This window comes from Asterias amurensis, chromosome 16, assembly GCF_032118995.1.
Source record: "Asterias amurensis chromosome 16, ASM3211899v1".
Lineage (NCBI taxonomy): Eukaryota > Metazoa > Echinodermata > Asteroidea > Forcipulatida > Asteriidae > Asterias > Asterias amurensis.
The window spans coordinates 5,515,821-5,543,810 of record NC_092663.1 but is presented as its reverse complement, the minus strand read 5'-3'; the positions used below and the strand labels follow the sequence as shown (position 1 = coordinate 5,543,810).

The 27,990-nt window shown below is 37.8% G+C and overlaps 3 protein-coding genes across 6 annotated transcripts in view; 2 read left to right on the top strand and 1 right to left on the bottom strand.

Annotated features, from left to right (window-relative positions):
• Window positions 1–9: 9 nt before the first annotated feature.
• LOC139949005 (uncharacterized) lies at window positions 10–7,633 on the top strand. 2 transcript variants are annotated; one of them, XM_071947394.1, is made up of 13 exons: window positions 10–148; window positions 658–841; window positions 1,261–1,332; window positions 1,731–1,802; window positions 2,149–2,229; window positions 2,623–2,694; window positions 3,115–3,186; window positions 3,416–3,549; window positions 3,743–4,088; window positions 4,381–4,960; window positions 5,293–5,363; window positions 5,784–5,901; window positions 6,035–7,633. In XM_071947394.1, exons 2-13 carry the CDS (start codon window positions 660–662, stop codon window positions 6,653–6,655), a joined length of 2,421 nt encoding a protein of 806 aa, XP_071803495.1. In that variant the 5' UTR covers window positions 10–148; window positions 658–659; the 3' UTR covers window positions 6,656–7,633. The 2 variants fall into 2 exon arrangements, with proteins under 2 accessions (XP_071803495.1, XP_071803494.1); XM_071947393.1 differs by having other exon boundaries at window positions 3,740–4,088.
• Window positions 7,634–7,774: 141 nt separating this feature from the next.
• LOC139949007 (acyl-CoA-binding protein-like) lies at window positions 7,775–13,884 on the top strand. 2 transcript variants are annotated; one of them, XM_071947396.1, is made up of 5 exons: window positions 7,775–7,891; window positions 7,947–7,980; window positions 11,197–11,314; window positions 11,662–11,724; window positions 13,001–13,884. In XM_071947396.1, exons 2-5 carry the CDS (start codon window positions 7,969–7,971, stop codon window positions 13,078–13,080), a joined length of 273 nt encoding a protein of 90 aa, XP_071803497.1. In that variant the 5' UTR covers window positions 7,775–7,891; window positions 7,947–7,968; the 3' UTR covers window positions 13,081–13,884. The 2 variants fall into 2 exon arrangements, with proteins under 2 accessions (XP_071803497.1, XP_071803496.1); XM_071947395.1 differs by having other exon boundaries at window positions 7,809–7,980.
• A 978-nt stretch (window positions 13,885–14,862) lies between these two features.
• The window catches only part of LOC139948713 (sterol regulatory element-binding protein cleavage-activating protein-like), a 34,399-nt gene continuing 21,271 nt past the window's right edge, over window positions 14,863–27,990 (bottom strand). For both annotated transcript variants that reach the window (XM_071946982.1, XM_071946981.1), the window contains exons 14-22: window positions 27,288–27,708; window positions 25,810–25,925; window positions 24,203–24,968; window positions 23,838–24,036; window positions 22,898–23,055; window positions 22,376–22,456; window positions 21,539–21,751; window positions 19,952–20,014; window positions 14,863–19,724 (exon numbers count right to left, since the gene is read on the bottom strand). In XM_071946982.1, the coding sequence (XP_071803083.1) occupies window positions 19,545–19,724; window positions 19,952–20,014; window positions 21,539–21,751; window positions 22,376–22,456; window positions 22,898–23,055; window positions 23,838–24,036; window positions 24,203–24,968; window positions 25,810–25,925; window positions 27,288–27,708 (2,197 nt within the window). In that variant the 3' untranslated portion in view covers window positions 14,863–19,544. The remainder of the gene's footprint in view (window positions 19,725–19,951; window positions 20,015–21,538; window positions 21,752–22,375; window positions 22,457–22,897; window positions 23,056–23,837; window positions 24,037–24,202; window positions 24,969–25,809; window positions 25,926–27,287; window positions 27,709–27,990) is intronic.

Below are 27,990 nucleotides of genomic sequence, written 5' to 3'. Positions count from 1 at the left end.
TGGGATTTTGATATCAATGGTCGTTTGCATACAAAAATGTTGCAGTATAGTGAAGATTTGCAGTTCCCGGCGAACAATAAACCTTGCAATTACTCCAAAATAAGTCCATATTATGAGTGGCTGAATTTGTTATGAACGTTAACGAAAGGTAAGTTTTCACTTAATGGTGCATGAACCGAACGAACAAAGTACTTTACATTTGTCTTTTGTTTCAGTTATTATAGTTCGAAAGTTTATTTTTGTAATCTGCTAATCCATGTATAGGCCAAAATAGATGGTATAGCACTGCAGTTGATTTCACGAAGGAAATGCGCAACTTGCGCCATGGCGTAAAGTTTCATGAAATCCTGCAACAGACGAGTTCAAACCAGACTACAGTGGGACATTCGTTTTCCTATAATTCCAAGGCGTTCCTATCAAATTTTGTTCAGAAACAACACTTGTAAAATATGACATTCAGAAATGTTTTAAACTGTATTCAATTAAAGGATGTTATTTGTTCTACTATCATCATATCTGAGACCGTGTTAGTTTATGTAATCTTAGACGACTTTATTTTCTTACCAATTTTGTAATGTTCCTAACCTACAATGGTTTTCTTCTTTTGTTTCATTCATCAACCGCACTTGCAACATTTGTGTTTTGACCCACATGCAGGTATGTTTCTGTTCTATCTGACATCTCTTGCAATCGTGACATCATTGGCGGCTGACACTTGTCCTGAGACGTGTTTGTGTCGTGGAGACACATTAACATGTTCTCCTGACACAAATGAAGGAGTTAAACTTGAAAGAATTCCCACTGATCTTCAAAAGTACAACTTGTTGCACATCAGAAATGTGTGAGTAATTAAACAAAATTGGCTTAGCTATGGCACACTAACAATAAATTGTCAAAGACCAGTATTCTCACTTGGTGTTTCCCAACATTTTTTAAGTGAGAAATTACCTCTTTCTCAAAAAATACTCAAAGAGTGCCGTTTCTCGCAATGTTAATACTATCAACAGCTTTCCGTTACTTTACCAAGTTAGTTTTTTTTCCAACAAAAAACAACCAACATTGTGAAATATAAATAGATTAGATCTGCATTTCCTTCCTCCATGATTAGATAGAGCTAGACATCTAAGTTGTCACAAAAGTTATTTTTGTGTGGACTGAGTTTCTAAATATTTAATTGTACAGTTAACATGTTTACCGTTTGTAAGATTGTGAAACATGAGCCTATTAAACACTCTGTTTCCTTTTTTCTCTCTCTCTCAGATATTTAGAGCATAACCGACTGAGGGCGCTAATACGAGATGGTTTCAACGGACTGGACGGTGCAATTACAATGTGAGTTTAAAAGATTTGGTTGGTCCATGGAGGAAAAGTATAACGGGTACGGAGGCCACGAGCTGGAAGACGATTGCTTTTATAGCCACGTAAGGCAAGAAAACTAACAAAAGGACATCTTTAGAAGAAGAAAAAACCTTTAGTCTACTGAAATTGCAGTTGTTGTCTGCATCAGAGCCTTGCCTCACAACAATCGGCTACCACAAGACGCCAAGAATACTCTTCAAGAGGGCGCTATTTAGCAAATACAGTAGTAACTGTCAGGCATCGGGATAAAGTAGCTGCCAGATAGAAGAAAAAACACGACCACAGACTTTGGAACCAAGTCAGACCATCAGACTATCTTTTTTTTAGTAAACCCATTGCTAACATTGAGTGCATTTTTTTTTATTCCGCAGCAAACTGTCACATAATCTCATTCGATATATTGATCGTTTTGCTTTTGATGGATTATACAACATTCGCAAAATGTAAGTATCAAAATATTTAGCAAAACAAATTCACTTCCAGATCACATTTTGAGATTTTTTTTTACAAAACAAATTAGAAACATTCGATTCATATATCACGATGCGTCCGAGGAATGTAAATCGCATTTTCTAAATAAAATATCGTTTACAACTTTTACTGACGTAATGACATTGAAATAGTTAAAAAAGCGGCATTACAAAACATCGATGGCACTGCTAATAACTTTTCAAACTTACCCAGTCATTTGGTTTCCTGAAAGGGTACTGTTTGTCCGAGTAAAATAAAGTTATTTTTTATTACCATCTTAATTTTCTAAATATTTATTGGTTCTTTTCATTCACACAGCGATTTATCTCACAATGAGATAGCGTTTATAGAAGATGCACCTTTTCAGACAGCACATGGTCTAAGGAGCATACACTTGATGTAAGTAACAACCTATGATACAATACGTTCATTCATCTTAGATTGGACACTTGCTATACAAAATGAAATTAATATTGGTTGGAAAGACGGTATAATAATCCACGAAAAATATGCCTCCAAAATTATGGTTTTCATTTATTTGTGAACCAACATGGCCGCCATACAAAATTACAATAGCATTTTGTTCAAAAATTGACTCAAAGGTACTAGGAATTGTCACACCGAATTTTCTTCGTTTTCGTTAAACTCGTATTAAGTCAACTGGCGCTTTATACAAAACAACAAAATCATATTTATTATGTTACACATTTTTTATGAAACCCAACTTTTCTTTGCCTTGCCAAAATGAATAACAACACCCATTTCCTTGTGTTATTTATTCTTTCCTGACAGAGATCTTTCTTTTAATCAAATAAAAAAAGTTGACGATGTGATGTTTCTTGGACTGGAATCGTTGCAAGAACTGTAAGTAATTATGACTTTAAAAGTTAAGCATTCAATTGCTAATGGGGGTTATATAATAATAAGCAACTTAAAGATATACTTGAAACGAAAACTACAACACGTATTCTTTGCTCAGAATCGTCTAAATTGTTTCAATCAGTAAGGAAACTGAGTTCACATGATAATAATTGTGTAAAAAACAACGAGCATTTATTTGTTAATACCCTTCTCCTGAAAGATCCGCGAAAAGCCCTGTTACGTCATCATGTTTTATTTATTTATTGTAACGCGCAGCAGAGTAAATTCATGTATAGATGTTGGGCAACATTAAAATTGCTTAGTGGTAACTGTAGAGACCTTTGAGATTGGATACAGATGGAATACAAGTGGTATTAGGCCCGTATTGTTATAATTATTTCGTACAACTTTCTCCCTTCGTAGATATTTGAACCACAACCTGATCAGTAAGGTCGGTATTGCCGCCTTTATGCCGCTTCGGAGTCTAAGAATGTTGTAAGTATAAATAGTGTTTGCCATCTTGGTGATAATGAAACGGTCTGAGGTTGGACTAGTCTGGGCCCCTGTCTTTATCTGCAAGGATAAAGACAGGTACCTGCTACTCAGATCCAGTGATTCCATTCATTGGATATACAATAATATTCATTGGATGCGGTGACATGAGTTTTCAAACATTATAGAGCATCGTGCATGAAATAACATGAATTATACATTGTTTATTCAGATACTTGGCTGGTAACCCGATAAAGTGCAGCTGTAGTTGGTTTGAAGTGTGGGACGTTTTGCAATCACGTGACATCGAAATCATGGATACCAGCGACGCCGTAAACTGTAACTTCAAAGATGCAACAAATTGCAGTAAGTCAGCATGGAGTTTATTTGGTCATACTTATTTTGGTTTCTGTCTTAATAAATCTGGAGTTATTAAACTTTAAATGTTTCTTATGTATTGTTTATAAAGTATGGAAAACATGTGAGTTTTATTATTTCAAATTGAAAGGAGATCAAAGTTTGCACTTAACCGACAACATTGTGTGTCATTTTGAAGTAGGATCTTTATCACTGAGCCGGAACGTCTCACAAGAAAGTCCAGAAATCGGAACCGGCACATTCGAACCGGATCAGGAACAAGTAGTCACCACCAAACTGACCATAGATGACCTCCGACCTCCAGATACGGACGAGTCCGGTTACATTATATCCGGAGCAGATTCCTACCCAATACGGAGTCCGGAGGGCGAGAGGGTACTGAGTGAATACGACGTTCTGATGCGGCAGCGTATTGAGGCGATACACGACCAGGGAAAGAAGAGACTCTACTCTCTCGTCTTCCACGAACGAATGAGAAACTTTATTACTGCATTACAAGGAGGAAAAGGCTCAGTGTCAACCGTAAAGTAGGTATTTTCAATATGAAACGCCATTTGCGTGTAAGATTTGAATATCAACAAGTTACCACTTAAATTTGATTTCCTCATACCGTCCTTGTTCTAAGCTCAGACTACCGAGACAACAAAACTCCCCTTTCGCGATTTGTATACATATTATTAGCAAAACGAAAAAAAAAAAAACACTTAAAATAGCTTTATTAATTACATATAATTATTTCCATTACATTGGCACTGCTAACCAATAAACTGAATAATAACGGTAATTTCTTAAACTTAATATTATTTGATTCTGACGCAGGGCCACCACCACACCCGGAAACGAATTAGACACAGACTATAGGGACGCTGTATTCGATGGGTACGAAAAAGACACGAGAAATACTGTTTTTGATGGATACGAGAAGAACGCGGGAAAAGCTGTATTCGATGGTTATGAAAAAGACACCAGAATTGTGACACCAACAACGAATACGTTTAAAATAGGCGAACCATTCAAAATAATGATACCTCAGCTCGAACGTGTCCTAGAGCAACTTTTCCCGCCTAGTCTGTCCAATTTCTCCGAAGTTGCTCGAGTGGACCTCGGTGAACCGAAGTCACCCGAGCGATCCCTACTCATCAATCGGCTTGTTACGGGCGATATAGATGCTCTTCTTCAGAGAGAAAGCGAGCTCGCTAAGAAGATGCTGGTAAACGTCAGTGAATTGATAAATGCAACGACCCCTGAGTCTACAACCATGGCGACAACCGAGAATACCAACCTCACGTTGATGACGAAAAGACCGTTGACAGACGCCCTCAAACAGCCGCAGATACTTATTCCTGCTGTGATTGGTCTCCTCGTGTTTGTCTGCTTTGCGTCTCTAGCAATCTCCATGGTATGTTGAGTTACACTCAACCATTCTTCTCACATTATAGTCATAAATGAATTACCTTTCCATTATACAACCCTCCGGTCAGAGAACCGTCGGCCGTGAGCCACGGCCGGAGTCTGCCATGGTTTGCTGGAATCTCGGAACGCTCGGACTCATCAGCCTCACTTTAAGGCGTCCTGTAAAAGATCTCACAGTGAAAAATAACACCACCCCAACTTTTTACTGAGATTAAAGTTCCATAAAACTAACCCGAAGAAATTACTTTGATATTTTTGAACAGTCTTCATTCTGCTGAAAAATTATAACTCGTTTTATTCCCGACTTTAATACTGCAGTTTTCAGGTCTCTGTCGTGCTCCAAATGAAAAATCCGGCGGTTGCGACCCATCGAAATGTTGCTCATGCAAGTATGTAGTAAGCACATAATCATTTCATCATTAAATTGACAGACTAAACTTTCAATTACACAAACAAAATTGAAGTCTGATGCGATCAAGCAAAGTGAGTCATTAGTCAACCCCAATCATTTTTTTGTTTACAATGAATACATCTCTTTTAACAGGTTTAATAAACTTGATGCATAATGTTTGGATACACAAAGTGAGAATATACCAAAGGCGCCCACCCGTGCCTTAAAAAAAAGAAGAAGATTTATACAACCAGCCTTTTGAATAAAAACAAAAATAATATTTCTTTTTGCTTGCTTGTTTCGCTTAAGAGTTAGGCTAATCGAAAATAGTGTGGATGAAACGTTATACACTCATCACAAGTTTAATAACTATCTTAAATTTCACTTTCGTATTTCGTTTTGTGACATTTTGTTATAGGTGGGTTGCCACTATCAACGAGAAATTGATGGTAAGGAAACTACACATGGAACGACAAAGCAAAAAGACTACGGCAGCCAAGAGCGAGTTCCTTAAGTTGCACTGTCAAGCTAGAAAAGTAAATAATTTAACATAATTTTGGGGGTTGAACAAAGATACATTAATGACAGCGGGATTTGAATCTATGTTTAAACTATTCTTAAAAAAATAAATGATGATTTTACTAACATTTTGTTTTTTTACTTTCACAGTCTATAATCAGATTGTCCCCAAGCACCTCACCATCGGCGGACCCATCTCTCCATCAGCAGCCAGGAACAGGAGTCCGTGGTGTTGTCTCGATCACACCCCTTGTTCTCACTGACGACTTCCCGAAAAGATCGAAAACGTCACCCGGCAACGAACTCGACTCTGAAACCTATAGTTCATCCTCATCACCAGACATGAACAAAGACATTAAGAACTGCCTCTCGCCTGATGGAAAAGAGACAACTGGAGCTTTCACATGTAGAAACCATTCACCAGGGGATGAAGTCACTCTCTTTGAGGTTCCACTGAGCAGAAGTACCAGTAATCCATTGAAAAAGAGATTGGAAGAGCCCGGGTTATCTGTGCGGCACGCACGTGACTCAACAAGTCCTCCTTGTATCACTTCCGCTGTAGACGCAATTTGCCATAACAAAGAACCGACATCCACCCCTATGAGACATGCGGCGAGTATGGAGAAATCATCTTCGGAACTTCGCTGGTATGCAAGAGAATGCCTCTCTAGCCAACGAATGATGGTGCGGGGCAGAACACCGTCTATGACGTCATCTGATGACGTCATAGGTGATGCAGATATCAAGAAAGAAGGAGAGAATGGAAACTGAAAAAACATACGTTTTTTTTATTTACAGCAAAGTACAGATCCCAGAGAGGGCCATTAGTAACGATATGCCAGCAGCTTATTGATATACCATCCCAGCGTTATGAAAATCGGCAGATAGCTGGTGAGAAATTAGCCTATTAGCATAAGAGGAAGCTGTGGAAAAGTTTAATGCCGGTTTCCGTGGAGACCTCAATATGTCTACCTCAACAAGTTAGTTGAAGGAGGTCTAGGATCTTTATTGTGTACTTTTTATAACGATTGCCTAAACACGGCCACTAACTATTGTTTGTAATAATAATTGTAGTGATAGGTGTTGTAAACGCATCTGCTTTGTTCATGTCACTTATAAATTAGCGCCCCGGCGGGCCCAATGGACCCTTCCCATGAAATATGCTAATTACATTCACGCATGCGTACAGACCCTGTTGGTTGGCAAACACCATAGACCTTATCGCAAATACCAATGCGCAAGCGCACACTGTTGAATGAGGTTCATTGTGGGATAGATATGCATCAAATTTTGCTACCAGCTAGACCACAATGCACCTAATTCCAAGCTTTACGCGCGCGCCCCGGTATTTGCGAAAAGGTCTATTGAGTTGTGCACTAAGCAGACGCGCAATCGCGTCTGCGTCACGCACACATTAGCCGTGTACAAAACAGCGCGATGTTCCCAATTTACATATTTCATGGGAAGGGTCTATTTCACACTGCCTGTGACAGAAAAACTTGCTAAGCACGAAAGTATTGACAGAAGAACAAAGTTTACATTGCTGTGACTGCATAATGTTGCCTCACTAAATTTTTGCTTCTCAAGCATTCGTTACTTTATGAAGGTCCAGCGTACAATAGCTTATAGAGTCAAACTTGTTTATGCCATTTTTATTATGTTTACTTTTTCGATGTTAATACTTTCAGGCCGTATATTTTACGAGTAAAGTCCCGAATAAATAACAATAAATGGTCCTAACTTGCCTACATGAGTTAAATATTCCCTTAAAAAACCCCGCATGTCTCGCGCAGTGCAGTGATGGAGTTGTATGCCCACACTTTTTAGGGCAAAATGTGTCGGCTGAGGGCGCTGTGTACAAACGTCTGGTACCCATTTCATTGATTAAAATTAGAACGTAATGAATCGTGAACCTTACTAATCACATGTGTCGCGCAGTTTGCATTGTTGTTTCGCAGCCTCATTATCAAGTGTAATCAGAAACAGTAGCCACGCCTATCTCCGCCGGCCAGCAAGAACTTTTTATTGAAGGTGCTTCGCCTACCCTTCTGTATTGTACTTAACATCAAAGTTCTATCGTCAACATGGCTGGATCCGTAAGTATTTCGTCTGTCCATGTTTATTTTGTTCTTTTAATTATTATAATATAAAGTCAGTGTGCGGTAGATTCGGCTACCAGCGCCAGCACAGGTCAGGACAGTCACTCACAGATGCTTCAAGTCTTTAGGGTGCGTTCGTCTACTCCTAGAACTATTTCGGTTTCTTCCGGCTATCGTCTCCCGTACTCCTAGAGAACTATTTCGGTTTTGTCCGGCTATCGTCTCCCGTACGGGAGACGGTTTCGTCCGGTCTAGGAGTACGTTCGTCTAGTCAGCTTCCCTGGGTCGACTGGTGTGTGGCGTTTTTTTTCTCCCAGGACAAGTGTGTGCAGATAATTACCCACGTTCGTCCTGGTGTAAACAACCCGCCACGCACCGGGGTGGACCCAGGGGAGCTAAACGAACGCACCCTTAGTTAGACCATCCATAATATTAAAATAGACTAACTTGAGTTGGACCATGAGTGCATTGGGTTCCTACCTCCACACCATCGCCCATGCCATGGATGGACACAATTATATTAAATTTAATGGCCAGGCCAGAGAGAGTCCAATGGTCCAATGCACTATAATATGACTTATGTGTATTGTGTACTAATCATTGGCATTGCTTGCCATTGTACACTTCCGGTACAGAAAATATAAATAAAAGTTCACAGATTTACAATTAACTTACAGGGTTTACAGAAGGTAATGATGAAAGACTTCTCTTGAACAATAAAATATTCCATGAAATGCTTTACTTTTTGAGAAAACATTAAAACAATATCAATTCTCAATATCGAGAATTACTGGTTATTTTAAACACATGTCATGACACGGCGAAACATGCGGAAACAAGGGTGGGTTTTCCCCTTATTTTCTCCCGACTCCGATGACCGATTGAGCCTAAATTTTCACAGGTTTGTTATTTTATGTGATACACCAATTGTGGACCTTTGGACAATACTGTTTACCGAAAGTGTCCAATGGCTTTAATTGGCTTGGCCACGGCATACTTTTGTTAATGAATGGGGAGCATTCCCATTGCACTTCTTCTTGTTTTCGAAATCAATTTAAAAAAGGGAATCTGAGTCTGACCTTAAAAAACATCAGGAAAACTTTGTAGGAGGGCAATTCTATTTATAAACTATAGATGACTTTTGTTAAAATGTAAGTGCAGAAAACAATTGCGTCCCTTTTGCAATTTTTTTTTTATATTGTGCCCTCTGCTGTTGGATTATTATTCTGCTAAGATTTTCATCATGAAACAGTGACCGATCGAAAGCCAATGAATAAACAAAATGAAAACAAATAAAATAAACAAATCACACGTTGTTTGTCGAGAGAACTGTTAATTATTTAACATGATCTCAACTGATCTTAACAAATTGCTAATTAAAGGAGCCAAATACGTACACACGTTCTCATATATATACATAATTACAATAAAAAATTGCTTTTCAGCGTTACTGTATGACGAGATTGAGCCTCAATACAAACGTTTGGGCTTGAAGACAAGGTTTTGCCTGCCACCTCAAGCAAGGACAATGACACGATCAGTGCACTATAGTTGAGCTGGTACCAGCATACCTCTAAAAACTATAAGGCTCATGGGGGAGCCTTAAATATATTATAGTTTCTAGAAGTAGACCAGCACAGCAGACTATTTTCAGCGGAGGAGGCTCTGCAGTCGGGAAGTGCGGCACAAGGGCCCTATTTCAACGTGCTGCTTTTAAAGCCATTGGACACTTTCAGTAAACAGTATTGTCAAAAGGCCCGCACTTCGTGTTTATCACAACTTATATACCACAACTTATATACAAAATAAAAACCTGTGAAAATTTAGGCTCAATTGGTCATCAGAGTCGGGAGAAAATAACGGGAAAACCCACCCTCGTTTCCGCACGTTTCACCGTGTCATGACATTGTGTTTATTACCCTGTAATAACCGTGTAAGTTATTTGTAAATGTGTGAACTTTTAATTTTCTCTCTGTTTCGAAAGTGTATAATGGCTTTAATGGTTGAAGCAAATTTTTATGCTTACTCTTTTGTAGCAGAAACATTTGCTACAACTTACATGACAAGGTAGTGTTTCACAGGTTAGCACTAGCAGGTTCTCCACTTGATGCACGTGCACAAATGGAAAGCCTGGAATTACATGCAGGCCAAGGAGACCATGGTCTCCATTGCCCCTGGTATTGGCCTTGGTGCCCACTCAAAAACTTCCCATTGTCTTTAAGATTTCCAATGGAAGTACCCGTTGCAAAATAAAAATGGCCTTGCCCTTTAAACATGTTCAAAGATGAAATTCTAGTCCTGACATGGAACAGTCATACTGTAAAGTAAGGACAGCGATTACACATGCATTGAGATTTTGAAGTGAGTCTTTGTGTATTGTGTATTTTAGCTTGAGAGGTGGCCAATGTTTGAATTAATGATTAATCTACAAACTCAAACAGGAGCTGTGTGATAAAAAGCTTACCCGGGTTCTATTTTGAGATAGGCTGGACATCATAAAACTCAGTAGGTTCAGTTGTACACTGAAAGCAAACAGTGTACTTCTATATTGTGTCCACCATATCTCAAAAAGGCTCAGTTGGAATTTGGTAGAGTTAGGTCCACAATGCTAAGATTCATCTCCACATCAGTGTGGTCACATTCTTAGCTTCTAGAGTACACATTACTATCAATTCAGAATCAAAATAAGCTCAGAGATTAAACTTTGCATGTAGGTTGATGTACTGAAACTTTGCCTACATGTATTTATTATAAAACAAGTACAGACCGGAATCTTAATTGTGTGTTGCCTTGGAACTATTATTATCTCAAGATTGAGACGAACACTGTATGCTTTCTTGATTTATAGAATGACAACAATAATTGGGTTGAATACCTAAAATGTTGTTTTCGATATAAATTCTCTTTTTAGACTTTTTTAAGGGACTTCTGAATATCTCATTAAAATTTTGTTGAAAATAGTAAGGCAGTCATCAAAGGGAAAAAGATGGTCGTGTCCACATTGTGTTGAATGAAACCTGTGGTTTTGTATAAATTTCCTGTGATCAATGCACAAAGCCTGTGCACCCTGTTCACAATTAACTGCACATACCCACAACACTCTACTGTGTGCCATGGTCATGCCTACAATGGCGTGGTTAACTTTTAAAAGAGGTTGTTTCTTAGTTGGAAGATTTTCTTTTGATTTCAATATTTTTGTTCGTGTTTACACAGGACAAGTTTGTTGTAGCTGCAGAAGAGATCAAGCGTCTTAGTAAACTGCCTGACAATCAAGAGTTGCTTGATACGTACAAGTATTATAAGCAAGTCACTTTAGGAGACTGCAATACTGGTAAATATACGATAGTAGAGTTCAAGGTTTTCAGTTTTAGGAAAGGGCGCCCTCTTGTGGCATAACATTGAGTTCGCTCTTTCTGTCAAGGCCTCGCTAACTGAAACTCAAGTTTTAAGGCCACGAAAGTGTAGAATAATGCATAAGAATCTGGTACTGAGAAGTCTCCCAAAGTCCGATCAATCTACTCCGCTGTAGTAGAATTTTAAGCAAGACAGGTTCTCAAAAGAACAGATCTACAAGGTTAATAGATACAAACATTGTTTGACTGCAAATTAAATATATATTGACTCTTATAATGTTTTGAATTTAATTTAAGTATCCGATTTATTTGACTGTGATCACAGATAGACCTGGTATGTTGGACCTGAAGGGTAAAGCTAAATGGGACGCATGGAACGGTATTAAAGGTAAGTTATGCACTTAATTCCTAAACACCCCTGACTTTAAGTCAAAAGCTTCTCATCGTAGCTTTTAAGTTTCAAATGAATGGTTTGGGATTTATTGATGGAAGTTAATAGCCCAATAAACATCACATCATCTTCTCAATAATCTTGAGGGCCTTTTACTTTCTACAAATACAACAGTGGCATCCTGGATATGAGGGTTTGTTTCTTTGGCAGAAAGGTTTCAGAGCTCCATAAATCAAGTCTTGCCTTTAAAGGCAGTGGACCCTATTGGTAGTTGCTCAAAATAATTATAAGCATAAAACCTTCCTTGGTGACGAGTAATGGGGAGAGGTTGATGGTGTAAAACAGGTTGAGAAACAGCTCCCTCTGAAGTGCCATAGAAGTAATTTTCCAAGAATTTGATTTTGAGACCTCGGGTTTAGAACTTGAGGTCTTGAAATCAACCATCTAAACGCACACAACTTCGTGTGACAGGGGTGTTTTCTTCTTTCATTATTATCTCGCAACTTCGATGACCAATTGAGCTCAAATTTTCACATTTTTTTTTAATTAATGCATATGTTGAGATACATGTACACCAAGTGAGAAGACTTGTCTTTGACAATTACCAATAGTGTCCAGTGTCTTTAAGTCAAAAGCTTCTCATCGTAGCTAGTTTCATATGAATTGTTTTGGATTTATTGATGGAAGTTATTTTCCCAATATACATCACATCATCTTCTTAATAATCTTGATTGGGCCATTTTGGGACTCAATGTAATTTTACTTTCTACACATACTACAGTGGCATCCTGGATATGAGGGTTCTTTCAGAGCTCCAAAAATCAAGTCTTGCCTTAAAGAAGAAGCTACAAATCTTTAACGTGCACAACGAATCCTAACACACAGGACCTACACTTTAATGTTTCATTCAAAGGACAAAGTAATCATCTTGCTCAAGGACACAAGTGCCATGACGGCACTCCAACCCACACTCTGCTGATCAGAAATATCAGAGCTTGAATTTGGTGCTCAAAATATAATCAGCTATTAGTCAGAAAACAGTAGTTAAGGTTAAATACTTGTACACTCAAAAGTCTTTTACGAGAGATGCTTTTCAAAACATCTTGGGGAATAAACATTTACAGTCATGATTTTCTAAAGATGAGACCATTTCCAGCCGATATTCCTTCAGGTGATTCAACTTGCACTTCATGTGAAGTGAGTTTTGTACGACTGTTCATCTTGAAATTTGACACAATTCCTACTTCTTGATGTTCTATTTTATTTTTTTCAGGAATGACCAAGGAGGAAGCTGACCGTCTATATGTGGAATACGTGGAGAAATTGAAGACAAAATATGGTCTTTCAGCCTAATTCATATCTTGGATAGATAGGTTTTTAAATGAGAATTGGTTTAAATTTATAAATGTTTTGGTTGTCAGGTTGTAGGAATAAGAACAAATTTAGTAGATTTTTGAAGCTGCTTGAAATGAATTTTAAACTTTTGTACGACACAAAACACCATGTCCAGAGATTTATCGATAGTGCAACATCAACAACTAAAATATTGCATAATTATTTGTTTCATAACGCGAGTTATCAGTTTCACAATTAAACATTGGTTAGAGAATTTCTTTATGAGTTGTCAATATTAGGTGGAGCTTCATTACCGGGTAACTGTTTTGTGCAAATATTTGTTTTGTGAAAACAATGAAATATTTTGATTTAATGATACTGCGAGGTAAATGCTTTACTATTATTCATTTTACAGGTAGGAAGCTTATTCAGGTATCCGCAATGAACCAAAGTGCTGCTTAAGTTAAGAAAGGTTACAACAAACAAGAAAGGTTACCGATTAATATGAATTGTATTTTACAGTGCTGTGATCAAAACTCTGCCAATTTGAGCTCGGCAAACTATCTTCTTAACTATGCACACCAAGTGTACATCCGAAACCCAAATACTTACATACATTTATTTTTACAAACTAGTTGGCAGTTAATTTTACATCTTTGTTATCAGAATTTCCCACTTTGTTAAATTCGATTGAGTGTTGTGATGTTTAACTTGTTTAATGGATTTGCATTTTAAAAGGTTTGATTAGTAAAATATGTTTTGTCCATAAGAGCATGTAATCATGTGGAATAAATATATTGACATAAAAATGTGATTACTGAATCTTTGTTGAACACATGTCCTTCAATAGTTGTTTGTTGCATGCAATTTAACTTTCAGTCTAAGAGCACAATCAAGTGCACTAATGTGGACCCGTGATTGACCAGTGACTAGCAACGTACATGCGCAGTGACGCACTCACTCAAACGACTCGCCTGCAAGCCTAGTCAACCATTGGCGCAGTACCAAGTTATTTAACAATCCATTGCCCCCCTCCTTTTGGAATAGTGTCACTGATTCCCCTCCGCCCTTTACAAATGTTAGCTTGAAACAGGCTATTGGGAACAAGGAAGGAACCAGGATCCCGAATATTGAGTGGCTCAGAGTGGAATGGGAGGAATATCGCAAGGTAACATTTGGACTGTTCCATTTCACGAGGCTTCGCCTCGTGAAAGTGGAACAGTTCTAACTTTACCGAGCGATAATATTCCTTCCATTCCACGAATTAAAGCCACTCAATGTTTATTTTATATAACTGACATATTAGATCCTTGTCATTTGATGTATTTTAAATGGTATAACATTATGAAAAATCACACAAATTACTGACAACCAAAAATCATATAGCGCCGCGTAGCGGCAACAATGCACAAATCGGATCACAACCTTTTGCACAAGTGCTCCTTTGTTTTAGCAGCGGTGCGGTGGTGCTGTACCGCTCAAAAACATCTAGAACAAGGATGATCCTAACTGTTGAATAGGAAATGCTATTTCCCATGGGCGAATAGGTCTTTTTGATCGCCGTTGCGGATGCGAGTTCCACCAATCAAATGACAAGGATCTGTATGTCAGTTATATAATCAACCTTAAGTGAACCATGGTGCTCACTCGAACTTGCTCTAGATTGTTAGATGGAGGGAAACCTATCCCAGGCAAGGAGTTTCAAAATGATGCAGCACATGTACATGAAAAAAAAACCTGCTTGAATGTTTCTTTGTTCTACATCTTGAACTGAAACTCAAATAAAACAGAAATCCACAATAATAGTTTACATTTTTATTTCTACATTTATTCACATGCAATATGTACATTTCATTTGGCTCTGTCAATCTTTAAATAATTCCAACACCACAGAATGTCCAGAATATTACAAATCATTCTTTTCTTTCTTGTATAAAAAGTACTTACAATTCTATTTTAACAACAAAAAATAATGCGAGACCAAATTATTTGTTGAGTGGAATGGAAGGTATTTTTGATCTTGATGTTAACCAAGTACCACAATTACATAAAAAAATCATTTCAAAAACCTCCAAAACCAGACCTAGTTGGGCTCGAGTCCAACTGCCTGACATCCTCTACAGGTTTGAGAGTTGAGTAACAAAAAGCTTCAAATCGCAAAGAATCTAGATTTGTCTACTACCCATCATTGTATTTTTTGTTGCACCACAAATAAAGGCTTCAATCAAACAAGTTTTTAATAGTTAGAGAGAGAGGGAGGGGTGTTTTTGGTGACAGTGCCCACCTCCCAATACCTGTCTGCCTGTAGTACACTACAATGTAAAAGTCGGAAAACCTTTTCCTGTATGCTTTTTATATAAAGCCCTTTAGCATACACTGCAGTTGGTTGCCTCCAAGTTGCCTGTGAAAGTTACCTGTGAAAGTTGCCTTTGACTGCAGATTAAAAAACATCAGTTTTTAGTCCAAGCTACGAATACCCTCCTTGCCCACAGGTTTCTCAACTATTAAATCACAAAAAAAACCTAACGCCCAGCAGCACCCAATAAAGGTTAATAAAATATACATTAACCTCTCACCTCAACTACACACAAAAATACAAACTCATCGATATTCTTACTCTTCAATAATTAGTTGTACACATATTGGTCAAATAGCCTGTGAAATCATTACATGAATATTCATCATATGTAAATCATGCCCACAGCTTATTAATAATTCATTAGTTTTGATCAGTGCATATTATGTATTGATCATATTGATAAGAAATTTCAGTTAGGATATTGCAGGATGGGCTTCCATATGGACCCCACACAGCTATGAGAAATGTTACACAACATTACCCAATACTCAACTGAAATATAAACTGTCCAGAAACTTGCAGTACAAATGAAGGATCTACAAGCAATGTACTACTGCCATGACTGTCCAATGTTGTAAAAGCTGATTGCATGCTCCGCAAGCTAGTCTTTTACAAGTAGTTGAATTGGTAAAACCTTGAATTGGTAAAACCTTGAATTGGTAAAACCATAAGCCCTATACGTGATGTACATGCACATACATGTACACTCACGCAACCCACGCAGCAACTATTCAACCGTTAGGGGGCGTTTCTGCTATTGTAAAGTGTGTAGAATCAGTCAGATAACCATCAACTGAACTTATTCAACAGACCAGCCAGAATATGAAGAAATTTAATCTTTTCCCTTTTTGTTACGTTTCAGGCTTTCCTTTGGGAAAAAATCTCCTTGCCGAATACTGAATAACTTTCAACTTTCAACTGAAGCTTTATCTTCGTTTTTATGGCCAAAAACCATTTCATGAAAATATACATTAAAAGTTGTTATATTCTACTTTAAAATAAAAAATGTTCAAGCCACACATAGGTAAAAAAAAAAGTATAAAATTATTCTCTAAATTATTCAAAAGAAATAAATATTCTTTGCTAATGGCACATCTCTAAAAATGAAATAGTATTGTTAATAAAAGCCCAGAAAAGCTGAAATAAATCTGCATTGTAGAGTAATATACCTAATACTTTATCATTCAAATGACACATAATCTTTTCTTTACCAATTCATAGTGCAACCAAAGTATGCAACCTAAAAAAAGATTACACGGTTTTATAACATGAATAAGAACCCCAAATAAAGGATGGTTTACAAAGTTAAAGCATACTATAAAACTGTTAATCTAGTTACCACAAGGAGTAGGTCGAGATTACCAGTTAACTTGTTTATATAACCCAATTTATATAACCCAAGAGATGTTTAGTTACTGTCAACCTTTGAGCCAAATCCTTATTTTGTTGAAATTTAAAAGTACTTCAAACTGCATTAATTTCCAGGGACACTGGTCTTTGAACAAGTTGTGCTCAGTATTATTCCTTGATTTCACAAAGAGCTAAGATTGATCTTAAAGGGAAGGTACATGTTTGGTACATGTAGTTACTCAAAACAAATACTAACTTAAAAACTGACTTGGTAACGAGTATTGGAAAGCTGTTAATAGTAACAAACATAGTGGGAAACAACTCCCTCGGAAGTAACATAGTTTTTGAGAAAGAAGTAATTTCTCACTAAAATAATAAGACTTCAAGCTAGAAATCTTTATTCCTATCTGAAAGCACACAAATTCATCCAACAAGGGTGTTTTTTACCCATAATTTTCTCGCAACTTCGATGACCGATTGAGCCTAAATTTTCACAGGCTTGTTGTTTAACGTTTATGATGGGATACACCAAGTGAGAAGACCGGTCTTTGACAATTACCAAACATGTACTTTCCCTTTAACTGCTTTTCAATCTCAATTGCTAGGCAGAGTGTAATGGCACAATACAAACACCTTTGGCACTATCAACAACTCATCTCGAGATGAATCTGAAGCCGTTTTTGTTAAAATACCGCGACTTTTCTGTTCAATGGGAACACAGCTGTAGTGCTTTGTGAAATCAGCCCAATACGCATCATGATCATAATATACAGTTGGACAACAATCTTCCCATTATTTTAAAGACAGAAATTTAAGTTAAAAAGGCAAGAAAGAGACACAATTCTACTGTATTCTCACGCTGAAGGTAACTTTGTTTTAAAGGCTAACAGATTTGTTTTACCAATTCTTTCTGGGAAAACCAATATTTGTAGATTGCACTTTTCAGCTGAATACAATGTTACTCTGTTACAAAATTTCCCACAATTACTACAAAGTAAATCACCAAGGATTAATGGAGGCTTTGTAGAATGCTACAAGTCAGAAGTCTCCTCAAAAAAATTTCCATTCTTCTCTTAGTTCTGATCATGCGCTGATTTTTGCGCTGATTTTTACCTGCCAAGTGTGCTGCCATCTAGAGTCCTGTACTATTTTCAAGGGTTGCTTCAAAGCAAAAGATGGTTAGTAGGATTTTAAACTTTGCATGGTCGGTGGAAGTATAACTATAGTGAAAGAAAGGTTTGCGATAACACCATGTGAATCTCGTTTTGAGCAGTGTTAGTTCTGAAAAGAACTGGTGGTAAACAAAGAGATAGAACATCTGACGTCACACTTTGAGGCTTGTTAATAACGCCAGATATTAGCCTTAAGTACCTGGCAAGATCTTGCCAGGTTATCGTTGACCTCGCATCCATTTACATGTGTACGCACATTACACATGATTACATGCATATGAAAGCACAGTTAAATAAACTGCTCTTGTATGTAGCTGACAAATTACGTCACTTCGGAGTAGCCCAATATAGAAAGCTTACTTCACTGTAAGTTAATCCACTGATTATTATTGGGCCTGTGTAAGACCAGTGCCTGTCTTTACCCTTGCGGGTAAAGAAGACAGGGGACCAGATTAGAGATACGTCCCGTAAATTTACAATTGGTGGGCAAAATATAAAATTTTCTTCAAATGTGAAAAAATCTCAACTATAACCTATTAATACCTTATCATCAACCAAAGCGAAGCAAAGGTTGACTAAGGGGCACCTTAGTATAACTATAACAAGAGAAACACCATTTGGTTTCTGTCATGTTAAAGTAACATGGGGACTAAAACCATGGATGGTTAAGGAGCTTTCTCTGCACGATATCCCATTCAGGATAAAAACCGAAATCCTTCATTCAGAAATCTGAAACCCCCAAAATATGCCCCATTCAAGGTATATACTTTCAAGCCAGTGGACACTATTGGTAATTGTCCAAGACTAGCCTTCACAGTTGGTGTATCTCAACGTATGCATAAAATAACAAACCTGTGAAAATTTGAGCTCAATCGGTCATCGAACTTGCGAGATAATAACGAAAGAAAAATAACCCTTACACCCAAAGTTGTGTGCGTTAAGATGGTTGATTTCGAGACCTCAAGTTCTAAACTTGAGGTCTCAAAATCAAATTCGCAGAAAATTACCTTTTTCTTGAAAACTACGCAACTTCAGAGAGAACCGTTTATCACAATGTTTTATACTTTCAATCTCTCCCCATTACTCGTTTCCAAGCAAGGTTTTATACTAATAATTATTTTGAATAATTACCAATAGTGTCCACTGCCTTTAATAGCATGCTGCTTTGCTGGTGCTTCAAAGCCAACATTGTTCCTAAATCATGGCATGTTATAAAAAGAATTTAAAAGAACCATTTGCAATCAGTGCACCCTACATTACAAGCCGCAAACTTAGTCCTGTTCAATAAACATTCTGAAAAATGGTGCTGTTTTAAGAGCAGCTTTGATGAAAGTTTGTTCTTAATTTGGCAAATTAATATGGCAAATTAAACTTTGAAAAGGCTAGACTGCTTACGCAAGTGACAAGCTGTACAAAAACATCTCCTGATACGAGTAAACACTTTTGGTTATATCCCCTGTTCAGGATGCTTAGAGGTAAATTACCTCATTCAGGAGATTAAACTGATGTACCATTCCATGCCGTCATAGGCCACAGTCCTGACTGGGGTATACAACTATTTGGGCAGTGTTTGAGGAGTGTTCCAGAGAAGATCGGCAACATCAGTCAGTTTTCTTGAGCTCTGTAGGGAATGTGACCAATCGTAGATCGTTGCCGTAGTCACAGACGACGGCTTTGCCTTGTTCTGTGACTACAATCTGTCGTACTGCTTGTTCACCCCCTCCTAGCTCCACCACACGTAATGGCTCTCCATTAATGATGTCCCACACTGCTAAATAGCCCTGTAAGAAAAAATCAACCATTAAAATGTAAGTGATGTTTGAAGGTGTGCATGGTGGAAAAAAAATAAGAAGTAACGTAATGTCCTGCGGATAGGAGCTCGGCAGATTGGGGGCAGTCCCCCACAATTCACAGAAATAATATTTTTTTCAGTGTGGGGAAAAAACAGTGATTTAAAATAATTTCAGAAAATAAGTTTGACATCTACAAAGAAGACGTAATATCTTACCTGTCCACCTGTGACCATGAGAACATTGGATAAAGAGACAACTGTACCACTACATCCTGGGTCCTGTAGCCAGAACGAGATAGATTAGAATTATTATTTGAACATGTATTATTATTAATTATTTGACCAAAACAAACAAAACTGATAAATGAATAATTAAACCAGACAAAAAAAAGTAAGCAATAGAAAATAAACAAATAAGTGAGTAGGCCTGAGATAAATAGTAAGTAATATAAGTGCGAAAAAATAGTTTTTATTTTAGTAAGAAGAGGAAATAAATAAGTAAACATAAATAATAAAAAAATATACTTTATGTTAAAATAAAAATAAGAATTAACAATATAAACAATTAAGTAAATAATAAAAACAAAAATTAAAAATAACAATAATAGAAACAATAAATCATGGAAATAGACAACTAGGGGCCAAAATGTTTTGAGCGACCAACTATAAGTACATATACCATGCATCTACATGTACAGTCAAAACAACCCATAACATTAGGACCCATTTTCATGACTCTGCTAACTGCCAAATTATGCGCTTACAATTCTATTCAATACAATTCAATAGAACATTTAATTCCACATTTGCACAGGGAGGCATCATCCTATAATCTAAGGCTTGTGATAAATGTGCCCGTTACATTAATACAAAACAGATTAGGATAAACAACCTTAAAGGAACACGCTGCCTTGGATCGGTCGAGTTGGTCTTTGAAAAATCGTTCTGTAACCATTTGTTGTAAAATGTATATGGTTAGAAAGATATTGTTAAAGTAGAATACAATGATCTACACAAATATGCCTCGAAATTGTGTGGTTTTCTTTTTACCCTGTCGACTAACACGGTCGGCCATTTATGGGAGTCAAAATTTTGACTCCCATAAATGGCCGACCGTGATAGTTCGCGACGTAAAAGGAAAACCGTGCAGTTTCGAGTGATACTTGTGTGGATCATTATATTCTACTTTTAAAACATCTTTCTAACCATATGCATTTCATAACAAACGGTTTCAAACGCTTTTAATAGACCAACTCGTCCGATCCAAGGCAACGTGTTCCTTTAATGGTAGAATAAAGAAATATAAAACTGTGAAGAGTTAAACAAAGTAGACAGTGAGAAAGAATTTCAGAGTTAAGAAACAATGGCAATAATTAGCCTAAATATAAAACGAAGTAGACAAAATGAGAAATGATACAACCAATACAATTTAGAGATAACAATTAAGTACATGAGTCAGGTTTAGATACATTTTTAAGCATGACAATATATATCATGCAAGATCACAATTCTCAGCTTTCTGTAAAAGTGCTTTTTCCGACCCAGCCTAAGGTCACAGATTTGTAAGTTTATTCCCCTATTTTCCTAAGGACTCTGTCTAAAAGCCTTTTCAAGATATGGGGGACACAATGCTACAACACTATAAGGTTTGGGTAAATTTGTGTGTATACATGTACACCCAAACCAAACAGTACACTCCTATCACTTCCGCCACACCTGAAAAAGGAATATGAGAGGATCACAAAACTGAAGTGGAATCTTTGGAGTCCTTCTCAAATCATCTGTGACTACCTATGACCTTACCAGTTGAATGACATGTATCATACGTCCTCTCCTGCGCTTCCAGACACACAGTCTGTTATCCATTCCAACACTGATTACATGTTCCTGACTCAGCGTGACTGAAAGCACCGTACTGACGTGCCCCCACAGTGAATGGAGACACGCACCGGTAAGAGTGTCCCACAGTCTCACCATACCGTCATCCGATCCACTCGCTATCTGGTAAGAGTTGTGCTACAAGTACAAGGGAAAATTATTTATTATTCGTCCAGGCTTTAAAAACATCAAAAACACACACAGAAACAATGACAAGAAATGTATGGAAAACAATTAGATACATTGGGATTGCCCAAAAGCGAACCAAATCACTCTCCACAGGAGCAATCCCTTTTAGGTATACAAGTAAGACATGAAACAAGGATTCAAAAAGGGGAACATTTTAGAAATAGAACTGAACCATAGCTGCATTAATAAAGCGCTTTAACACTGTTTCAAAGCGTTGTGCAGTCAAATACATACACAGAATAAAAATATAAGCAGGAATAGCAATTTGATTTAAAATACACAACAGTAAAAAAGAAAAGCAAATGGAATAAAAATTGCAATCAGTTGGCCTATCCCTATTGGCGAGCCATCGATTTCACAAAACTCTTCCTAACTTAAGACTAATCTTAGGACTTAGGACGAGTCCGAGTCCTGCACTGTAGCATGCAGACCTTAAGATTAATCCTTAGTTAGGACGAGTTACTCGTCCTAACTCGAGATAAGACGAGTCCTAACTCTTTGTGAAGTCGACGGCAGTTCATGTAGGGATATTAAATAAAACATTGTACTAAGTTTTAGATTTCATCAACCTACCTTATCTACGTAGAGGGTTGTTACACTGCCTGTGTGGCCACGTAATGTGTATGTACAAAGGGAATCCTCCAATCTGAAAACCTGAATAAAGAAGAAATGATACACACTCTTTAAGAAAATTAGCTCAACTGCAACAAAGGGAATACTCCAATCTTAAAACCTGAAAAAAGAAGAAACAGTACACACTCTTTAAGAAAAGTAGCCACACTGCAACAAAGGGAATCTTCCAATCTTAAAAACCTGAATAAAGAAGAAAGAGTACACACTCTTTCAGAAAAGTAGCTCAACTGAAACTGCAATGCATGCTACTGGACCACCTTGGCAGCAATTTTGCAGGAAAAGGGAGATAAATGGAAACCAGCTTTTTCACTAGGTCTAATACTTCAAATGAAAATTGTGATGCTTTTTAAGAACGAACTAATAAGCCAGTCTGACCACTAGAATATCGACTGGTCCTCGGTGTTTTAACGGGCATTTGGCCAGCGGACCACTGATGAGGAAAAACACTGTCGGCTAACCAACCTTTAGTGTATGATCTTGACTAGCTGTCACTGCCTGGTCCCTAGCAACTTGTACATCATTAATAGGCTGCTGATGGGCCTGTACTGAAGCTTGCCGTGAGCAGAATACAGCGCCCCCTAGAGGCACAAAATCAGATGTAGACCAACTCCGAAGCTTACCTGTAATGTCAATACAAAGTCATTGAATGTTAGTTGCTATGTGCCAAACTTTCAAACATAGGTTTGGCTAAAATGTCTGCATGCGACATTTTATTATTTAATGCTACACTAAAAGCAACAAAAGATACATCAATGAGCAATTAAAACACAGAGGAAGGAAAAGAAACAGCTGGAGCCCGAAAGAATGCCTAAAAGAAACACAGTTCCTGTCTAAAGGCTCTCCTCTCCAGCTGAACAACAATAAATTGAAATGTAAAAAAAATACATACATGTAAATATATCAATACATGCTAACAGCCATCATAGTATTACAAATACACATACAAGAGCATGCAAGAAAGATTAAAACATAAATGAAAAAATAACTTTTAAATGGGACAATAATAATAACAACAATGAACAGTTTTTTTGTAGAGCAAAATTACAATGAAGTCTCAAAGCGCTTTAGGAAAGTAAAGAGTAAAAAAAAAAACAGGACTGTTGAATACAACAATTACAGAAAATACAGAGAACAAAATGCAAACAATGAAAAATACAAGTCGTTTCATAAAAGATATGTCTTCAAATTAGACCTAAATTGTTCCAGGTAGGAGCTTTCTTTTAAACTACTCGGGAGTGAATTCCAGAGTTCAGGAGATGCAACCTGAAAAAGCCCTTTGCTCGTAAGCTTTGGGGGGGGCTGGAAAAGGAGTGAGAAGGTTTTTCGAGCCAGAGCCAATATTTCTAGTAGGGCAATAGTCGTGGATAAAAGAAGTATGGGTAAAGCTTTAGTTTGAACGTACCTCTGTTGCCTTCTGCAAGATGGTCATTGAAGAGAGCTTGATTGATATGAACTGAGTGATGAGTAACAAGTTCTAGGAACTCTAGGGTACCGTTGAGTCGAGCAATAACGAGGTGGGATCCAGCGATGCATAGACCTGTTGCTCCGATGGGATTGTCCTCATAAGAACCTAGGAGGAATCCATTACTGGGATCCCATAACTAAAGGATATGACAAAATTTGCACAGTCAGTTTAATTAATCTATAGATAAACCCTCTGGTTATCAAATTATCATTAGAAGTTAGTAATTTGGCATAAAAAAAGAACAATACAAAATACAGGGATAATAAAAAACAAAACAGCTGACTATTAAAGAGTATACAAACCTCTATTCTGCCATTACTGCATCCCACTACTACCATATGATCACTACATTCCATGCACCAGATGAGAGGCGGTGGGACACCCACCAACGAAGACGTCATCCCTGAATCTCCACCCGCTTCAAGCTGCCTCAATAAACTCTCATCAAATGAGAATCTATTGTGATTAACACACTGAGCCGGACTCTTGTTCAGGTCTCCCGGATCCTGAGGATTATGTTCGTACCTCAGTCCCATGGACCCAGCCGAGGCAGTTCGAGGTCTCATATGACCCCCTAGTTCATTGATTGTGGTTAGGTTTTGGGAGGATCTATTAAGGAGCGGGGATGACAAGTCTTGATAAACATCATCCAGTCCCTCGTCCTCCTCATCAGCAGTGCCATAGCGTTGCTGCGTTTGCATCAAATAAGAATCCACTATTGTCTTAAAGTCATAACCATTTCCAGAGCTCCTTGGTGTGCCTAGACCTCCATTCACATCCAGCTCTGTGCTTCTGGATTCCGGCGACGCACTATAAACACCCGATGACATCCTATCATCCTGACTGCCATTCCCAGCATCACCGGAGCTCAACCCAAAGTCAGTTGATATAGCTCCTGAGAGATCTATATGATTATGTAAATGGCCGTTTCTGCGATTGACTGGGTAGTTGGCCTTCTCACATGACATATTATCGCTCCAGCTATGCTGCCTCATGGGTAGACCCCCACCAGAGCCATGACGTGTTCTGGTGTTACCACTTCCTAGACGTCTTCTTGTCTTAAAGTAGCTGCATGGGAAAGAGAAATTAGGTGGATGGTGATAGAGTAACAATAAGCGGGCATTATATTGGGTCCTTGGAAAATAGTAGGAATTGTTTATAAAGTACAAGGACTGACCCACATGTGCACACCGTGAAGTCTGTAATATACATTCCAGGCTATTTAATCACAATTTTCCAGATATTTCTAAGGGCCAAACAAATCTGAAAATAGACTTAAGTAGGAAAAATGTTTGTATGCTATTTATCAGCAAGGAAGCTGCTACTATATAATAAGTTACATTTTAAAGCCAGTGGACACTATTGGTAATTGTCAAAGACTAGCCTTCACAATTGGTGTATCTCAACATACGCATAAAATAACACACCTGTGAAAATTTGAGCTCAATCGGTCATCGAACTTGCCAGATAATAATGAAAGAAAAAACACCCTTGTCACATGAAGTTGTGTGCGTTTAGATGGTTGATTTCGAGACCTCAAATTCTACACTTGAGGTCTCGAAATCAAATTCGTGGAAAATTACTTCTTTCTCAAAAACTACGTCACTTCAGAGGGAGCCGTTTCTCACAATGTTTTATTCCATCAACCTCTCCCCATTACTCGTCACCAAGAAAGGTTTGATGCTAATAATTATTTTGAGTAATTACCAATGTCCACTGCCTTTAACTAAATTTACTAATTTCTTATTTTTTATATTTGACCCCTGTTACCCTGTTTTGGCTTTGTTCTCCATAAAATATGTTTTCTGACAACTGACTCAAATAGCTTGATCGCAAGGTCAACTCCACTGATGTAGTACTGTAAACTAAAAAGTTGAAGTAAAGACACAAAAGACTTGTAAGGACCTACCTTTGACGATCAATGCATATCGTGCATTCTCCACTCGTACCATCCCATATGCGAATTTCTCCCCCTAAGCAGCAACTTGCAATCCAAGAACCCTCACTTGCTAAGCACTCTATCTCCTACAAAATAATAATAATAATTACAATGGACATTAATATTACAATGGACATTAATATTGCCAAACATATGTATGAATATACTCTACTGCATAAAAGAGAAAAGGAAATACAAATACACAAACAGATCAAAAAAGGAATTGAAGACAGTGGACACTATTCGTAATTGTCGTAGACCAGTCTTCTCATTTGGTGTATCTCAACATATACATAAAATAACAAACCTGTGAAAATTTGAGCTCAATCGGTCATCGAAGTTGCGAGATAATAATGAAAGAAAAAACACCCTTGTCACACGAAGTTGTGTGCTTTTATATGCTTAATTTTGAGACCTCAAGTTCTAAACTTGAGGTTTTTAAATCAAATTCGTGGAAAAATACTTCTTTCATGAAAACTATGTCACTTTAGAGGGAGCCATTTCTCACAATGTTTTATACCATCAACCACTCCCCACTACTCATTACCGAGTAAAGTTTTATGCTAACAAATATTTTCAGTAATTACCAATAGTGTCCACTGCCTTTAAATGAGTGAAGTAAACAGGTTTTTTCCTTAAAGTGACTATTTTCTAATACAAGGAGTAAGATTCTTCCATAGTTTTGGATCACTGGTCACAAATACTGGACCCCCTAGGGTAGTCCTAGGTGTAACACAACATACAATATACAGATTTGAAGTGGCTACATTGCAGTGTATGGTGGAGGACATTTGTACATCACACAAGAACTTTGAGAACGGTTTGGAGATCACAGATTAATAATTATAATAATAACTAGTTCTTATACTTTATTGACCCATTTCACCTGACGTCATCATCAGAATAATCTTGGATGCGCCATTTTGGTTGTCAATGTCAATGTGTGTTATTCAGAGAAGTGCGCGATTTAGGGGACGCGACGTTTACACATAAACCTATTGACCAGCAACATGGTGAGCGTGGCATCAGTTGTCGCGTGTGATGTGCGAGCATGGGGTTCAATAGCTCATTTTACAATAACCAAACAGGCAACTAGTCTAATGGAAAAAAACAATTAATTTTTAAGGTATTTTGGCGGTGCCAATAGTCTGGTAAGCTTAATTTGGTTTTGCTTAGATTATGTTTGTGCTAAAGGAGCTTTATGACATTAGGTTCTGAGCTAGAGTGACATTAGGCCCTGAGCTAGAGTGACATTAGGCCCTGAGCTAGAGTGACATTAGGCCCTGAGCTAGAGTGACATTAGGCCCTGAGCTAGAATGACATTAGGCCCTGAGCTAGAATGACATTAGGCCCTGAGCTAGAATGACATTAGGCCCTGAGCTAGAGTTCAGTTCACTGACACTATACAAAATACACAGGACTTAAAGATGAGGAGTAGATGTATGTACCTGCTGGTGACCCATCAAGACCCATGGAACCAGTTCACATGACTTCTTCATAACCACCCTCTTCAAGATATCCTCATGCTTGCCCTTCTTATACCGAGCTCTCCTCAGCCTCACCAACACCGCACACTTAAAGAGCAAGATGATAAGAATAACGAGCGACGCCCCACTCATGATCCCCAGAGTCATCGTCATGTAGTAGTCAAACTTGGAGGCACGGAACAGCGGAATGGTGTGTACGATACCCTCCTCATCAATCCATTCTGTGTAGAAGTCAGGGTCATACGGGAGGACGTGAGAGTCAGCGTCCAGGTCGCCGTACCATTTGGCTGCTCGCTCTTTCTCTCGGTCATGACGGATTGAGACGGCCTCCTCCGGGTTAATGAAGAGGTTCAGGTTGAAGGGAGGAAGTATACTGATGTACCTTAAAGTAAATGTCAAGTTGAAGGTATATATCATCTGTTTTATTTCTATTTATGTTATCTTAAATGAGGGTAGATTTCGATCAGCACCCAGCACTACTTTCCATGGGGAGGCCCTTAGTACACAAACTGTATTAGTAAAAAAACATATTACAATAAACAAACAAACATCATCAAAAATGTTAAATACTCAGTATTACAGATGGAAATATTTCTCTGACAGATTGGAATTGGCAAGAATGTTACCATCAGTGTCCTTTCAGATTAATAGTTTCAAATCCTAC

Bases quoted from the DNA above. Each gene is read 5' to 3' on its own strand.
- LOC139949007 (XM_071947396.1), top strand. The intron at 11,315-11,661 runs GTAAATATACGA...CTGTGATCACAG, and splicing joins TTTAGGAGACTGCAATACTG to ATAGACCTGGTATGTTGGAC. The intron at 11,725-13,000 runs GTAAGTTATGCA...TATTTTTTTCAG, and splicing joins CGCATGGAACGGTATTAAAG to GAATGACCAAGGAGGAAGCT.
- LOC139949005 (XM_071947393.1), top strand. From the start codon at position 660: ATGTTTCTGTTCTATCTGACATCTCTTGCAATCGTGACATCATTGGCG. The intron at 842-1,260 runs GTGAGTAATTAA...TCTCTCTCTCAG, and splicing joins TTGTTGCACATCAGAAATGT to ATATTTAGAGCATAACCGAC. The intron at 5,902-6,034 runs GTAAATAATTTA...TTACTTTCACAG, and splicing joins TGCACTGTCAAGCTAGAAAA to TCTATAATCAGATTGTCCCC.